Raw genomic sequence first — 18,293 nt, 5'->3', positions numbered from 1 at the left:
AGAGTTAGCACAGTATGTGATTTTCTAAACGGAAACATTTATATGCTTTAAAATGACTAGAGTAACCATCCACTCAAATATGTACTAAAATGCAGTTAGCCATGTGCAGTGGTGCACACTTGTAATCCCAGCAACTGGGGAAGCTAAGGTAAGAGTACTGCAAGTTTGAGGCCAACCTGCATAAATTAGCAAAATCCTCAGCAATTTTTTTTTTTTTTGGTACCAGGGATTGAATCCAGGAGCGCTCAACATTCCCAGTACTTTTTTTCATTTTTTGAGACAAGGTCTCACCAAGTTGCTGAGGCTGGCTTTGAACTTGAGATCCTCCTGTCTCAGCTTCCTAAGCCGCTGGGATTACATGCGTGCACCACCATGCCTGCCAATCCTCAGCAATTTATCGAGACTCTGTCTCAAAATAACAACAGGGCTGGGGATGTAGGTCAGTGGTAAAAGGCCTATCGTTTCAACCCCCAGTACAACAACAACAACAACAACAACAACAACAACAACAACAAAAAGAAGCAGTTATCCTTGAGGTAGAGGGATATAGCTCAGTGGTAGAGCACCTGCCTAGCATGTATGAAGCTCTGGGTTCAATTCCTAGTCCCACCCTGCTCCACACACACAACAAGGCCACTTATCCTTGAATGTAGAATTATAGGTACCTTTTTTAAAAACCAATTTTTGTAGATGCTTTTTTTTTTTTGGTACAGGTTGAATTCCCTAATCCCATAATTTGAAATGATCTGAAATTCTAATACTACCATGGTACTTAAGTTTTGGATTCTATGGCATATGCCTATAATCCCAGCAACTCAGGAAGTTGAAGGAGGAGGATCACAAGCTCTGGGACAGCCTCAGCAACTTGGCGAGATCCTGGCTTAAAATAAAAAATAAAAAGGACTGGGGATGTGGCTTAGTGGTAGAGCACTCCTGGGTTCAATTACCAGTACACCCCCTCCCACCCCACCCAAAAAAAGTTTTGGATTCTGGTGCATTTCATATTTCGAATTTTTCAGATTAGGGATGTTCAATGAATATTTTGCATAGATGCAAATATTTCCAAATCCAAAAAACTCCAAAATCTGAAGCATTTCTGGTCCCAAGCATTTTAGAGAAGAATATTCAACCTGTATTACGGGTATTAAAGTAACTCAGCAATCAGGAAAAAAAGTTACAAGCCTAAGACAAAAGATCTCAGGATTTTTTTCAGTGTTAGATCATTAGATACTGAAAAATGGTCCTTAAACCTGGGCTTTCCTGGCCTGCTGACTCCATGTTCCAAGAGCGAGGCCCACGTCCCAACCCTAGCTGCCATTTCCTACCTCAAACTGGGACCCAGACTGCTTGAAATTTCTAACGTTCCTCTTAGAAAGTGTCTGACATGACCCCTTCTCTCTGGCATCCGAAGCTACTGGCCAGAACCCACCTTCCTGAACAAGTCTTCAGAAAAGCTAACTCCCAAAGCAGAGTATGAAATGGAAAGACCCACTAGGAGGGTAATTCCCCACATGCAAAGGCAACTGTGCTAAATGCAATGCACATCATGGATGGGATCCTGGAGCAGAAACAGGGCAACAGCAGACACAAATCCAAGTCAAAGTGTGCAATTCAGTTAATGGTGGGGGACCAATGTTAATTTCCTACTTTTGACAAAGACACCACTGTGTGTAAGAGTTCAATGTGGGGAAGCTGGGTGAGGACTTTCTGTAGGATCTTTGTAACTTCTATAAATTTAAAAAAATGTTTAAAAAATACAATGATTAGGGCTTGAAACAGGACAGCAATAAGAAGAAAGCAGGGCACACAATGAACACCCATTTCCAAGGAAGGTAACTCTCATCCTGTTGGTTTCCAGGTCATCGGTTCACAGTACATTCAACACAGAAGCTTCCACTTGCCCTGGTCCTCTGTCCACACTGCTGTTTCTATGGGACATTCACCTGACCACACACTACAGCCGGAGTCTCTGCTGTGTTTCCCTGTGTCACTCCCTATGGTAATGACCACGTGTCTACCATGAACATCTCCTACTTTATATCTTCCAAAAGATATAAACTAGTGATTTGCTGAGTTGTTCAATGGGTACAGAGTTTCAGATGAGATGATGAAAAGGTTCTGGAGATGGTGTGATGGTTGTACAGCAATGTCAAGGAACCACTTGCTGCCCCTGAACTTTTCACTTAAATATGGCTAACATGCGGGCTGGGGATAGAGTGCTTGCCGAGCGTGCACAGGGCCCCGGTTCCGTCCCCAGCATCTTTCTCTCCTTCCCTCCTTCCCTCCCTCCCTCCTCCTCTCCCCCTCCCTCCCTCTCTCTCTCTCCTTCCCTCTTGTCCCCTCCCCCTCTGTCACACACACACACATACTAAGGTGGTAAATTTTGTTTCATTTATTTTAACAGAATTAAAAAGACAAAAGAAAAGAAATCTCGGGGTTCCTCATCTCCCTCCTGATTGTCAATAGGCCCAGCATGATGACATTCTGATTCTGCCCTGTCTCCCTCCTCTCCACACATTCCTGGACTGTGCTGCGCGCCAGGCAGTGGAATGTTTGCTAGTCCCTAAACACCCTTCATGCCTTGGAGCCCCATCTGAAAAACCTTCCCAACCACCTTATCTTTACCTCTAACACACTGCTCTAATTCAAAGCTTGATTACAACTGTCTTCCATTCTACACAGTCCCAATTTTACTGGGGAGTTAGATCCCATGGTCAAATTGAGCATCATCAAATTATGCTTGAAAAAACCCCTTCAATCTATCAGTAACCCCCAACACAGTTCAGCTTCTCCTCCTGCTCTGGAACAGATGGTCACTTCTCCACTAGATACTGGATAAAGGGGTGGGTTCACACTTAGGGCCACTGCATTTGAAAAATCAGTACTTTTAACACTTCATGCCACGCAGGTATGTGATATCATGCAAATAAAGGTACCTAAAAAAGCTCAGCTAACACCACAAAGACTTCCTAACTGATCTGCTGGTTCCCCAGCTCCTCCACCCAATCTACCTGTGAACTGCACTCAGATCATCGACAGCAAGTTTGGAGATACATCTTGTTTTGTAAAAATACAATCCTTAGCTCCTGTGCCTGTCATCAAAGACCTACGTGCCACACAGCAAATATGATCCGATGTAGGGTCAGCTGATCAGGTGGCTATGGGTGCAGCCAGGGTTTGACCTGAGCATTTCCACTCACTTCCTGACCTTGGGCAGAGCTCAGAGCTCTCCTCATCTGTGAAACAACACACCTGCTTCACAGGCTCTGCCTTCACAGGCTCTGCCAGTGAAGCTTTAAAAAGTGCACACAGGGCCTATAACACAGCAGCACCCAGAAGTGTCAGTGAAGACTGTTATCTGCACTCTCCCGCTTCCATCCACCACCAGCTCAGTGGTGCTCAAGACCTGGGCCCAGGGTCCAGAGACCTTTTAGGAGGTCTGGTCAGAGCTCTTCCCAGACAACACCAAGAGGCAGCTGTCTTTCGCACTCCATCCTCTCACAGTTCCCAGACGCTTGTTTTCAGAGACCTCATAACGTGTGGCGACACCACCACTAGAGGCTAACGGAGTGTGCTGGAGGTCTTGGGCTCCGAACTTGTCCCAACTCCTCATACGGTGAAACAGGAGTGCACTGGGGTCCTCAAGGATCTGCAAGCTGAAAGAGGCTCTGGGGCCCAAGTGAGGAAGTGCTCAAGTGCACCACTTCTCCACCCTGTCCCACCAACTTCTGGACTCAGCTGCCTTTGTGCAAACTAATCTTCTGGTCTAGGTGTGTGTCCCTCTACCACTGCTTTCCAGGCACTTCTCTTCCACCCCCAAGAAAACTGCTCCTAACCGCCCCCACCATGTTAACACCCATCACCTGGACTCAGCTCCTGCCACTTGTGTGTGGCCACACACTGACCCACTCAGCAGGCCTCCAGAGCACCAGGTATGCAGCAGAGCACTTCCCTTGCCTTCTGGATGGGGGACAGTGAGCAAGACATGGGGCAGTACCATCTCAGATACTGCCAGGTGCTATCAAGGAAGTAAGGCTGAATGAGGGATCAGAGGGCGTCCTCACTCCTACCAGACTAGGTAGGGGTGAGGAGCAGTGCTGTGCAATACAGCAGCCACTGTGGTCAAACAAATGTACAGTACCTTGTTAGCACTTTTCATACAGATTAAGTGTTAATATCGTGAAATCTTTGGGCCAAGCAAAATAATAAAACTACTTTTACCCATTCCTATTTACTTTTTCAGACAAGGCTCACATTACATTTCTACTGGTCACATTACATTTCTACTGTAGTTTGCAGAGGTGGGCAAACTACAACCTGGAGGCTGAATCCAGCTGCTACCTTTTTTTTTTTTTTTTTAAATAAAGTTTTATTGCAACACAGCCTGCCCACTGTTTGCTTGTTTCTGGGGGCCTGTGTGCCATGATGGCAAAGTTGAGTCGCTGTGAAGGAGACAGCAGAGCCTGTAATGTTCAACATCTGGTCCTTTCTAGAAAGTCTGTGGGTCTCTGACCTAGAGGGGACAGGGGTATCTCCACTCTCCACAGCATCTGGTTTGTTGCAAGGGGAAGCTGTATAGCTAGTGAACTCTGCAGCACAAACAATCCTAGGTTCAAATCTGGGCTCTGTCTCTTCCTAGCTCCATGGCCTTGGGCAAGTCATAGGCACTCTCCGCATTTCAGTCCCTCCCTCTCTAAAATGGGGCACATGGGAAGCACAGGTTAATGCTGCGTGGCCTCAAGCAGGAGTTCACCAAGACTGGCTGGATCAAAGCAATTTCACTAAAATGGTGAACAACATTTTCCTCTTGGATTGCTCACATTATATTGCTAATAACTAGCTCATTTTCATCCTAAAAAGAAATGAAATTCAATGAAACTTCTTAGGAACAGTTGGGTATTAATAATAACTGTCAGCAAGCAATGGGGAGGGGAGGAAGAAGCAGAAAGAGCCGCCTGATTATTAGGGTCACCTCATCAATTTCCTGTCCTTCTGTGACCCTTTGACAATTTCTGGTTCATTAAATTGGCACTGGAAAAACAAGAAGACAAAGACCTCAAATCAATTACTTACTAGAATTTGGGGGGAAGATAAATAAAAAACCAAACCTACTGTCATCCCAGGTGTTTTCTGGTACAGGGGATTGAACTCAGGGATGCTTAACCACTGAGCCATCTCCCCAGCCCTTTTTGTATTTTACTTAGAGAAAGGGTCTTGCCAAGTTCCTTAGGGCCTTGCTAAATTGCTGAGGCTGGCTTTGAACTCGCAATCCTCCTGCTTTAGTCTCTCGAGTCACTGAGATTACAGGCATGTGCCACTGTGCCTGGCCGCATCCCTAGTTTTTGAAGAACTATACATGATCAGTGCGATTCAGAGGGCAGTCCCAACCAGCAGCAGCACTGAGCGCTTGTTAGACATAAAGAGAGCCCCACGTGATGGTATGGACAGTGCCTTGGAGAGGTGCTAGTCTAGACTGTATTTATACACATTCTCCTCACTTCTCCCACCACTGATACACGGATAAACAGGGGGATTATATCTTTCCCTTTTTGAACAGTGCTGGGGATTGAACCCAGGGCCTGACATGTGCTAGACAAGGGGCCCTACCCCTGAGCATCAGTCCCAACCCACCTTACCGATTTTAAATACATGGTTCCAGGTTTCTTCAAAGCGACAGGCTTGGTATAACCACTGCAACTCTTGACGGCACTCTCCGCCTCTGCCCCAACCAGGGTCTTTCCTTTATTTTAATTTATTTATTTTTATGAGGTGCTGAGGATCGAACACAGTGCCTCACACATGCTAGGCGAGTTTTCTACCGCTGAGCCCCAGCCCAGCCCTTCCACCAGGGTCTTGACTCAAGCAGAGCACGAAGCCCCAGCCACTGCCCTGGTTCACCTGCAGTTGGGTTGGTATTCTTTCCAGCAGGGGCACCATGCCCCTCAGGTGAGGACTAGGTGATCACCCCTCAGGAAACACGCGTGCATCTGCCAAGTGCTTTCAGGAGGGTTTATGACTGCTCGGCACAACAGACGGGCATTCTCCCCACTGGATAAGAGGCTGGGTGCTCCCACCTGGACCTGGCAGTTACTGCAGAAGCTAGAACTTGGGCTTCTTGAAAATGTCAAACTGGTGAACCTCAGAGCTGTAATGCTGAGGACTTGGTGACCCAGAGCATGACAACCAGGCAGATTTTTCACCGAACACAGCCTCAGCTGTCACCCAGCCCAGGCTCCTGGCCCTGTGGTCAGGAGAGTGTCTCAAATTCTGCTGGAGCTTAACTCCAAACATGGGTGCATTTTCAGCTCAACCAGCCCTGGCCTAGTCCTCTGTGTACACACTAGGCCTAGGAGCCTCCTGATAGAGGTTGCTAAAATAGTAAACTACAATACGGTATGTTTTGATTAATCTGCTCTTCCTAGTATTAAGATGCCCATATGTGCCAGTGTTATTTTTCACTGTGCTCTCAAAAGAGCACAGCTTGAGCAACAATTGACATGGTCAGTTTACCAATATCAGGGGCAGGGCCCGCTGTCAAGGGGTTCACACAGCCCCAGCACAGACCACAAGGTGTCTGAAAGAAGACAAAGATGATGCTACAAAGAATACTTCACAGGTAAGTGGGAAGGAGTAAACTCTGGTCTTTCAAATGTTTCTCAAGAATCTTGGAACTGCGGAGATAGCGCAGTCGGTAGAGTGCTTGCCTTGTAAGCACAAGGCCCTGGGATCGATCTCCAGCACCCCCAAAAAAAAAAGAATCTCCACGTGCATAATTTCAGATTTGCTGTCTCTCCTCCTCAAGAGCTTCCAGTCCAGGAGAGAACATGGATGTGCCACAGGGCATTAGAGGCAGGAACAGCAGCCAGCCTAGCTGGAGTCAAATGAAGAGGCAGGATGCAGCAGGACTACAGGTGAGCAGCCTCAACAATGGACAAGGGTCCTGACAGGGACCAAGCAGCCACCTGGGAGGTCAGCATGTGGTGCTGTCACTGGGCTAAAAGAGGGGCTGGATAGGGAGAAGGTCACACCAGTCCAGGCAGTCAGAGCAAACCAGTGTTCTAGAAAGGGAACACAGCACAGGATGTAAGAGGCATTTTGAAAAAACACTGATGGCAAGTTATAATGGGGGCCAAAGATGGTTCTGATTTTTTGAAGATGTGAGCTTAAGTGCTGAGGGGTGATGTGCCATCATGCCTGCTCTTAACAGAAATGGCTCAGGAGGAAACATATTTACACACATACACACAGATAAAGCTGTACAGCAGTCGACAGCTGCTGACTCATGATGGTTGGCAGTTAGTAATCAGTGGCTTAGTCTTTCAATTTTTCTGTATGTTTGAAATTTTTTCATATTAAAAAGCTGAGGGATTTTTAAAAAAATATTCCACAGATTTGGGGCTGGGAAGGATAGCAACAATCCCAGTTGTACACCCACAAAATGTGAGATTCTAGATGGTTGATGGAGCTATCAATCAGGCAGCTGTGAATGCGATGCAGATGTGGAGTCATCTAAATGCAGGTAGCAGGTGCACTAAAAAAATCAAACAACAACAGGGAGAGATGAGAAGAGAGGGCAGATGCTGGGGAAAATCTCACATCTGGGGTAACAGAATAAGATAAAGGGCAAAAAAGAAAATTTTGGTATAGTCAGGTAAAATGAAACCCCAGAACAGGAAGACAGGTCCAAAGGAGAACCAGGGCTGAGAAAATGTCAGAAAGGCAGCGACCAGGAAGACAGCAGGCATTTGTGCCCTTCGGGAAGCCAGTACATTTAGGGTATCAGAGGTCAAAGGGGGTGCAGGTCATAGGGAAATGGAGCCAGATACCCATTTCTACCTGCAGAGCACTGGGATGCCCCCAAAGTAGGGACAGATGCTTTCCTCCTTGGCTAGAAGATGATGTCATCAACCTTCAGGGCCCTCAAAATCCCTTAAGTAATTAAAAGAAGCAGATAAATACAAGATGCTTCTAGCACTGCATGTGCCAAGTCTGATGCTCTCCAAAGCTACACAGAGACACATGATTTGTAGGTCTATAAACTTCCCACCTGCACTTCAGGGGCTAGCAAACACAGTCCAGAGGACAGTCTCACCAGCCCGCATCCCAACCGCAGCTCCCAGTAAAAAAATCAGAATTACACCAAAGAGGAAGACTGTCAGAGTTGCACTGTGTCAAAGACCAGCTCTCACTTGCAGGATGCAAATGAAGGACGCTCTTTTTGAGGGTGCCTGCAGGAAATCTCTGTCAGTGCTGGCTGGGAATTTTCATCTTATTGTCAGATAGGATTAACCAGCTTTTTTCTTCCAAAGCATGACTCAGTATCTTAATTTTTTCACTTGAAATTGCCAGTCAGACTGTTTCCCAGATATGGCAATGCTATCAATCTAAACCAAAAGTGACCTGGCAAGTGTCTCACTCCCTTGACACAGCTGCAGAATAGTAAAGGCTGCTGCTGCAGTCTCTCAAAACGGGCAAACATGCCAAAAATTCCCTGACCAAATTAATAAACAAGATTTAACCCCAAAATGACATTCACTTCAATACTTATTGCCAGGTGAATACTTTTAAGTGGTTTATCATTTGTCCAAAATATTTAAAACATAGAAAACTGCTTTTCACAATCCTGCTTTAGAAGAACACGGTTGTGCCTAGGGGACCTCTGGGTCACCTGAACGCAAGTGAAGAGGCTCCATTCAACAAAGTCAGCGTAGGTGGAAGGGCAAATGACCCTGAAGCAGATAATCTCAGATAGTTATCCATTAACATGACTCAATTTTATTCTGAGCTACAAAAATATTCCAGTAAGCATTTGCTCTCTCTTCCCTAAACGCATATGCCAGGTGGTTCCTAACAGACCCCTGACGGTGGCTGAGATGTCATGGGCTAAGAAACTGCTACAATGTGGATGCTGTAGCACTGAAGCCACCACCTTTCCTGGGCCTAGTGGCTGCTGCCCAAACAAATTGAGTCCCCTGAAGGTGCTATAGTTAAAACACCAAAATCCTACTAGGATAGGTCAGCCATAGCACATCGTCAACTGGCAAGCCCTTCATAAACATTCCTAGTTGCTGCTCTGCTATTTCTTAGCAGAAGCAGGCTGAACACTGGGAAAGCTCCCGTGGGCCAGAGCAGAAGCTCACATTATGCCCTGACTCCAACTCTGAAGGGACCACCAGGGGCAGCTGACACTGATCATGTGCCCAGCACTGTTGTAATGGCAATTCACATTACACATGACAACTGCACCCCTTTTTAAAAGTACTGACCCTGAACAGGTTCCAGGGGATTCCATGAGGCCCAGTAGCTGGTAAACAGTTTAAAGAGTGAAACAGAGAGAGGGAGAAAGTTCCTCTTGATAAAACAGGAAAATGAAAAAGGGAAAAGAGCAGGGACAACAGTGAAATGGGACGGGGAAGGTACAAAAAGACCTTAAATGTCCTGAAGCAAAAAACACGCAGAATGCAGGGACACTGAAGGAAAGGGACGTGAGCTGGCGAGCTGAGGTGGGAAGCCTCTCCAGGAATCCTTTTGGCCCTGTCCATGACTCAGCAGTCCCAGCAGGATGACAACCGCAGCGGCAGAGGGGACAGGGGGTCAAGCTGGAGTTCCTGACACTGACCACTTTATGTTTTGGTACTGGGGATCAAACCCAAGGTGCTCTATCACTGAGCCACATCCCCAACCTTTATTTTTTGAGACAGGGTCTCATTAAGGTGCCCAGGCTGGGCTTGAACCTGTGATCCTCCTGCCCCAGGCTCCTGAAGTGCTGGGATGGCAGGCGGGACTACCACACCAGCCAGCACTGACTACTTCTAACTGACAGGGCAACGCCAGCTACTGGGTGTCTCCACACTCGTGGGAGTTTTGCTCTAGGAGATGGAGGTGGAGGCCGGTGCTGGAATCCATCAGACCAGAGCTGCTTTCACTCAGTGTTCTGGGGCAGTCAAGAGATAAAACGAGTTTTTGACAGTTATTCTGAAATGAATGAGGGCAGGGAATGGAAAGTGTGGACACAGCAGCACGTGGCGCCAATAGGCCCTCCTCCCTGCCAGCCCCTGCCCATAATCTCCTCCTCCTGCCCACCACCAACCCTTCCAATCCAGTCTCTTGCACCCTCCTTCCCTCCTCCCCTGTAGCTGCCTCCTGCTAATGTTTAAAGACTGGATGACTACGTCAACCAGTTGTAACTCCTGTTTGATCAGGGTACTTGGTCAGGTACAGGTACAGCAAGCATGTATAAATCCTGAACCTAATTATTCTCGGGTGAGAACAAGCAATGTTTACTTCGAATTGTGTTTAGGTTCCTCCCCTTATCAGCGGTGTGACACTGGGCAAGTTACTTAACCTCTTCATCCCTCAGTTTCCTCCTCTGAAGTATGAGGCTAACAACAGCACCTCACTGGTAAGGTTGTTGTGAGCAATAAATAAAGCATACAAGACACTTGGAGTGCCTGGCACATAGTAGAGTCTATAATGTTAGACCTGTTCCCTTAAAAGCAGTACTCTGCCATCCTGGTAATTCATAATCTCATTATCTGTCTTTGAGGGAATTTCAAAAGAAGTCTGCTGTACACTGGAAAGCATACGAACAAACCCAGGTAAATATTCATTCCACTCCCTCTTGGATGGAGGGTGGCAGGTGTTACTTTACAGGTGCATTACTATATTTCTTACAAAGTAGCAGAGGTATGAGGTTCGTGAGTACTACTAGGCAGAGACTTAATTCCGTTTCACAAGGTGTCTCTTTGGTGTAGCACCACCCTGTGAAGCAGGGAAGCAAAGTCCTGGAGGGACAGGGTTAGCTCTGATTCAGATGATCCACATCAGAATTGTCTGCTGATAACCAAGTGGCCATTCCAGGGGCAACACAGCTATAGTTCTGGTTACCCCATCTGTGCAGGCTCATTTCAGGGGCTAGAAGAGAGACCTCAGATTTCAATGCAGGAGAAAATGAAGCAGAGACTTGGCCAAGGTCATTCAGAGCAGTTCCAGCCAGAAGAGCACCCAAGGGTTTTGCATATAATACATGCACCCCTCATCAGGTGAAAAGGCCCTTGAGTCAGGTAGACACACCATGTGGGTACTGAGGCCTAGGAATTAGAAGAGGGGAAACCAAGGGACAAAGAATAAAATCACAGAATAGCTGTTAAGAGTCTCCAAGCTATGATCCTATCTGAATAAAATGCAATTTAGAAGCACTTAGTCCTGCATCTTGGTTAACCTTACATAACTTATTCCTATTATATCACTGAGAACAATTGATTTTAATGGGCCCAGCACCTGGACAAATGAGACAAACTTCTCATGCTATGATGCCACACCTAAATAGCTTTCCCCATGGAAATGCTGGCCTGAGGAGGAGCCAAAAATAAACTAAAAGCCAATTCCCAAGGGACTTGTCATCAGGGATGCCACACACACACACACTGCCTCCTCACAAAAGCAGGATAATCACAAATTGCTTTAACTTAGACACTTAAACCTGGGGAGACCCTAAATATTGAGCAACTTAAAAGACAATGCACAGGAGATGGGAACAGCAAAAGGTGAAAGCACAAGCAGGCCCCTCCAGAAGGAAAGCTGACCTTGACTGACTGTTCTTTCCTCAGAAGTGGCTGCTCTGACCAAGCAAAGCAGGTGGAGACTACGAAGACCCGCCATGTCTACTCAGTGCTCAGGATGGTTTAAGAAGCTGTCAGCATCTGGCTTTATTCCAAAACTTTACTCAAAGGATGACCAGCAATGGGGAAGGGACAAGCCTTTGCAGAGGAGATCCATGCCAGATGGGAAGGGTTTCAAGTGGACAGAAGGGCTATCAGGCTGAAGGTGTCAGAAGATGGGATGAAGAGAGAGCATATAAGAGGCACTGGCTGCAGACTTCTTTTAAGTCCCAGAAGCTTTACCTTGGCTACCAGAAGTCTCAGGAACACAACTATAAATCCCACAGCTTCGTGGAAGAACTGACTTTGTTTCTGCTACTCAATTTCAAGGAGGTAGAGGGAAGAGTAGGGTTTGCTGCCATCTTTTCATCTCTCTTTGTAAAAATGATCACTAAAACATTAAACTGGGCGGGGCATGTAGGGCAGTTGCCCAGCATATGCAAGGTCCTGGGTTCAATCCCCAGCACCACGCACAACCCTTAAATTCAAAAACTAAAATTAAGCCTTTACTCATTACCTCCAATTGAACATGAAAACTACAAAACGTTCCAGTACCTAAGAAACACTCCACATCAAATGAACACTACTGAAAAGATTCCAATAGGTGGCAACTTTAATAAAAAACAAGTTTCTCCAAAATATCACTAGTTTATTCTACTGACTGCTGGCTCTCAGATCTCATAACCTAGATTGATGCGCAGGAACCAGGACCTAAATGCTTGTCTTGGGCTACTGGTCTTTCCTCAAAGCACGCTGCCACCTTGATGGGATGCACAAGGAAAGAAAGGTGATAAGGAAAATCTCCCTGAACCACAGTGCTGCAAGGTCCCAGGACCAACGCTACCACACTGATTAGTGGCCAATAGAGGATATTCAGCTGACCAGAGTCATCTGTGCCTGTAGATTATGGTGACAGTTACCTACCAGGAATAAACTCACACACATACACACGACTGAAAAAGAAATTTTTTTTAAAGAACCAAAACAAACTTACTCTCGAGCCCTTAAAGAAAGATCTGGGACCTGCCACCCTTAATTGGGCACTACATTCTACAACTTCCCGCAAATCCCCATGTCCCTTAGCTTTCTTTACATGCAGAAGCTACAGAAACTACAAAGACAAAGAAAATACCAACACCAGAGACAGAGAATGGGTTCCAACAAACACAAAGCAAGTCACAAAAGGGCAGCTTCAAAATCCATCTAGGGGGCTGGAGTTGTAACTCAGTGATAGATTGCTTACCTAGCACTGGGTTCAATTCTCAGCACCACATAAAAATAAATAAAATAAAGGTACTGTGTGCATCTACAACTAAAAATATATATTAAATTAAAAAAAAAAAAAGAAATCTATTTACGCAGATCCCTTAAAGTTGTTTTCTATTTAACTCCAAAATGGGTATTTTAAACCAAACTTTGTATAATTACACATGGGGTGGGGGGGATGTGGACGGAACATAACTGTAAACAAAGTTAACCACTAAAGTCAAGATGAACAGGAATAACAACTGATAAACATTGCAGCTCCCCACAGTGGGCTGGGCTGGCCTCTCTGAGTTCCAGGGCAGGAGGACCTGGCACACAGGGCACAGGACTCCGAAGTCAAATAAGCTGCGTTCCAAAAGTCACAAACCTCTAAAGATGGGTGGTGAAAAACATTTTAAAACTTAAGAAAGTCACTACTAGTGACCATCTGCTGGGAAGACACACACAGTATAAGGAGCAATAATCATCTTTTCCCAACACAATATTTGTGGCGATTTTTAATATATATTCTACTGCAAAATGTTATACTTTCCAAACACTTTTATGGATGAACTTATAATTTTCTTTCCCAGTCAGAGAAGTTGTTTCTTGATTTGTATTTCTCTCAAGGGAAGTTGGTTCTGGAGTGTGGATTTGTAGCTGTGGATGCATGGGCATTAGTGCAAAAGAGACCCTGCCGGTGTCAGCAGTCACTTCTGCCACTAGGAAATGGGTTACAGGCTCTTCTAGGGAGTGGGCCTTTTTCCTGTCCAAGCTGTTGTCACCACTCCCTTTGTAGTGTGGCACTCAGCCCTATTCCTCTGTAGCCTTTGTCTCCCAGTATGAGAAACCCAGATGAACTTCTAAAGTGCCTCCCCTGAAATCAGACATCTCAACCTCCCAGGGACCTAATACAGTGCAGGCCTGATTCATGCTGAGAAATGTTTTCTTGAGACTGGGGGTGCAGCTCAGAGGTAGAGCACTTGCCTAGTACGTGCTAGGTCCTGGGTTCAATCCCAGCACTGCAAAACAAACAAACAAAAAAACATGTTTTCTTGAAGGACAGGGGAGGAAGGAGAAGAAGAAGGGGTGTGAGATACAGAGGTGTGTTTGTGTGTGTGAATCACTGATAGGAATTCACAATCAGGAAAACAAGCCACCAAACCAACCTTAGTTCAAGGTTTCAGGTGTATGACATAAACCTCTTTGTTTGTAAAAACTGCTATATTCACCATCCTCATTCAGATGCCATATGAGAGTTGGATATTTGCTTAACAGTCTCAGGCCAAGAAAAACCCTGCAGGTTTCCAAACTGGTCATCCTTCTCTATCCATGATTCTATAATTTTTTTTTTCAAGAAGTCCAGATGCACTTAGGAGCCATCGATCCCAGTCACAGCTGTCACAGTCTTCCCCAGTACTATTAATATCATGGTTCTGATTGTAAATGATTTCACTCACAAAGTTCCCCGCAGCAATTACAATGAGGCAGCAAGGTAAAACAAAAAGAGGTTGGGTTGCTGCTTCCCCATCATGCATTCTGCAATTCAGAGAACTTCCTGGGTTTTTATATCGGCTGACATTTTCACCTCTATCTTTGTTTTGGAATGCCAACAAGCCCTCCCCGCACCGACCCGGCACGGCCTTCCTTTCTGGATGCACAATGCAGCACCGAGTTCCTTGGGGGTCAGCAAAACGCCGCACTGGTGTAATGCCGAACGCGTCTCAGAGCCTGAGGAGGTCCCCACGGGAGTCGGTCCACGTCTATCATTCAGAGGCTGACACCATAGCATCTCATGGATCGCAACTCCCCTCCCCCTCGAGCCGGGAAGCCCAGGGCCGGGTCCCAGGCCGGCGGTGCCCAGCTGGCGTGTGCGCCCAGGCTGGCGCAGTGACTGTGCATGGGGCGCACCCTCTGCCGAGGCTGTCCTCCCACCGCGGCCACTGCAGTGGCACCGCTGCGGGCAGTCTCCGGCCGCGCGCCCCGGCAGCCGACCCCCTCCTCCCTCACCTCCAGCCCGGTCCCCGCCCCCCGCCGCACCTTGGTCTCCTTCACATGCTGCTTGACGCCCTCCGGGTACCACTGGACGCGCACGTAGCCGCGGCGCAGCGGGCTGGCCCGGCCCTCCTCGTGGCCGGCGCCCCCGGCCTCGGAGCAGCCCGAGCTGCCGCGGCCCTCCTCCTCGCCCTCCGAGTCCGAGTCCTCGCCGTGGATGAGGCGCACCAGTCCGAAGTGCACCGAGCCGCGGTAACGGCCCGACACCAGGTCGTGAGAGAACAGCAGGCGCTGCGAGCCGGCTTCGGGGCCGGAGTCCGAGGACGGCCCGGAGGCCGAGTCCGGGGCTGGCGTCGGCGTCGGGGCCGGGGCGGGGACTGCGGCCGGGGTCGGGGCCGCCTCCGGAGCTGGGGCTGGGGCCTGGGCGGGCGCGGGAGCTGCGGGCGCGGGGGCTGCGGGATCCGCCATAACTGCTCTGCGCGAGTCTCGGGCGCGGCGGCGGCGGCGGCGGACGAGGCGCGAGTAGGCGGGGCCAGCGGCGCGGGGGCGTGGCCGCGGCGCGCTGACGTGGCCCTACGTGCCGCCGTCGTCAGGGAACCGGGATGCGGTTGCTAGGAGCCGGCAACTCGTCGCTAGGGGACGCTGAAGATGCTGCGGGGCAGGGGCGGGGGCTGTGGGGAGGATGAACTCCACGAAGGAGGGCTGAGGACCTGGGGATAAAAGTAAGGGGAGCGTGAAGGGGCGGGGACCCGGGGCAGAAGTGGAGTGGCCACCGAGGAAAAGGGGCGTGGCCGAGGCGGGGAGGAAGACGGTCAAGTGGCTGTCAACAACTTTTAATGAGCTGTCTTGGCATCCCAGCCTAGTCCTAGGTACAGCAAAGGTTAGGGAAGGAGGATATTGTCCCTGTCCTCTAGGTGTTTACAGTCTAATTGGAAAGACAAAGAAAATGCACATTAAATAGCCAAAAAAACAACTCCAAGGCAGCTTGTAAGCTATAATAGATATGTGAGGAGCGTATGCCGAGTACTAGGGCGTTCCCAGCAAAGCTGGGAAGTTCATGACCCCTTAGGTCCAGGGGCTGGTGAAAGAGGCCCAGAGAAAAGTGAAAAGGAGCCAGGCGTGGTGATGCCTGAGGGTGCTGAGGCTGGGGGATCCTGAGCTCAAGTCCATCCTGGGCAACAACAACAACAATAAGAAAGAAAAGCTAGTGACGGGCACGGTGGTGCATGGGCATGCCTGTAATCCCAGCAACTTGAGAGATCTGAGGCAGGAGGATCACAAGTTGGAGGTCAGTCTCAGGAATATAGCAAGGCCCTTAGTAATTTACCAAGACCCTGTCTCAAAAAAAAAAAAAAAAAAAAAAAAAAAAAAGTGAAAAAGTCTGGGGATGTAGTTCAGTGGTAAAATGCCCCTGGGTTCAATACCCCATACCAAAGAGCGGGAGGGAGGGAGAGGGGGAGGGAGAGAGAGAAAGAGAGAGAGAGAGAGAATGAATAAATAAAAGCAAGTATCAGCCTCAGTGGTTGGCTTCAAACCCATTTAGATGAATTCAAAGCTCTGAGAGGCTTCCTATACATGACAAGAGGCAGAATATGAGGTAGTTGAGCGTGGGAGCTATGGATTCCAATTTTTGGCACTGCCACTTTACTAATATATAAAGACAGGCAAGAAAATTAACTTCTTTTACCTCGGTTTTCTCATTGTAAAATAGGGTTGGTAATAGCAGCAGTTGGGAGGATTAAATGAAGTAGAACAATACCTGGCATATCACTCCCCCCAAAAAGCTTCAAAACCCCCTGCCTAAACTAAATTTCAGACTGCCAGAGCTGTTGTTATTCAGTTATGCTTATGTTAGACTCCATATTGCCATTTAAAAATATAAATAGTAATTCTACTAATTCAATGTATCACTTAAGTGAGTTCTAAAAGTTTTAGATACATTCTTAGAGAAAGATTCATAATGGGTTCTTAAAAAGAAATCAAGAAAACTCAATCATTAACTGAAATTGATTTCCATGCATGTATGAGTTTTTCAGGATGAACCCAACTACTGTACATAACTATAATATAATAATAATAATAATAATAATAATAAAGACTCAAAAACTGGCCCAAATCTTTCTTAGTCAAAATAATTTTTCCACATTTTTCTACAAGACCATCAATGACAGATTAGAGGTGGTTTGATATTACAGTACTTAGGTTCTTCAAAAGAGGCAGAACCCTGTTCTTTGGGTACTTTATAAGCTGCTGGGAATACAGAACTACATTCATAGAAAAATTAAAAGAACACGCATAAAGCACAGATGGCAGCCTGGGTACACAAGAAGCCCTAGACCAAGTACTTATAGAGCATTGATGTAATATTGGGCTTAGGCAGGTTGCCAATGAACCCAAATCTTAGAAAATTCATATACTAAGTATAGAAGAAAACTGAGACTAAAAACTGAAGAGGGGGTTGAATATGATTTAGAGGAAATCTGGGTTCTCAAATCATGGCCTTTTCATCCAAGACTGAAACAGAGCTCCTTCAAAATTGAAAGCAACTTCCTAATAACTGCTTTTCTGTACCTGGAGTTTCCTCCTGATGATGGAGGCTGAGAGCTTGTCCTCTGCACTAGCAGACCACAGGGAAACTGAGACTGTGATGGGTTTCTGACTAGCACAGCCTAGCTAAATCCACACATGTGTGTTCCCTGCTTTTTGCTGCACCAAACCTCTCTCCTCTTATAAAGGCTGTCCATGTGCCTGTGCCCCCTGAAGATGAAGATTCAAGACAGAAAAAGGTCTCTGCTCTCTTCCTCAAGGCCAGCTTTGAATAAACCTGCTTTTCTTCACCTTCCATCATCTGAATTTTAGCAGAGCTGGAGCTGTGGAACCTTCGTTCTGGTCACAAGACCACAGTATAGAATGACCGTAAGAAACCATTGCTAGAAGGACACAGCTCCCTGCGCCTACCCCCACAAAACCCTGGAGGATCTAAGCTCTAACAGCAGCTCCGGGTCCACTTCCCGGGCCCCTCAGCCCTGTTTCATCAACCTCTGATACCCTAACGTTCATTAAGAACACATCATTGACCAGCCATTGTGCCAGGCTCTTGTCACATAGGTGACTTTGTTTGTTATCACTGTTGTGCATACCGGCATTGTTAGCCCCATTTTACCAACACAGGACCCAAGGACTTCAGTGCCTGAGATCGCGGATAGTGATAACTCCAAGGGACTTTTCTAGTTGCGCTGTTTCTTCAGAATTCCCTCTGAGGACCTCCCAAATGAAGTTCATGTGTCCACCTGTCCCTGGGGGTGGAGTAAGCAAATAGGCTGATGGGCTAGGGCAAGGCAGACCCCAATCTGTGTTTGATGTCAAAAACCTAAGTGTGTTTTGCCTGTGTTG

General features: G+C 47.1%; 1 protein-coding gene across 2 annotated transcripts in view; it reads right to left on the bottom strand.

Moving 5' to 3' along the window:
* Positions 1–15,408, bottom strand: part of Ube2o (ubiquitin conjugating enzyme E2 O) — a 60,097-nt gene extending 44,689 nt beyond the window's left edge. For both annotated transcript variants that reach the window (XM_047545724.1, XM_047545725.1), the window contains exon 1: positions 14,946–15,408. In XM_047545724.1, the coding sequence (XP_047401680.1) occupies positions 14,946–15,368 (423 nt within the window). In that variant the 5' untranslated portion in view covers positions 15,369–15,408. The remainder of the gene's footprint in view (positions 1–14,945) is intronic.
* Positions 15,409–18,293: the final 2,885 nt, after the last annotated feature.

This window comes from Sciurus carolinensis, chromosome 3 (assembly GCF_902686445.1).
Source record: "Sciurus carolinensis chromosome 3, mSciCar1.2, whole genome shotgun sequence".
NCBI classification, from domain to species: Eukaryota; Metazoa; Chordata; class Mammalia; order Rodentia; family Sciuridae; genus Sciurus; species Sciurus carolinensis.
The sequence above is the reverse complement of the archived record's forward strand: the minus strand, read 5'-3'. Positions and strand labels throughout refer to the sequence as shown.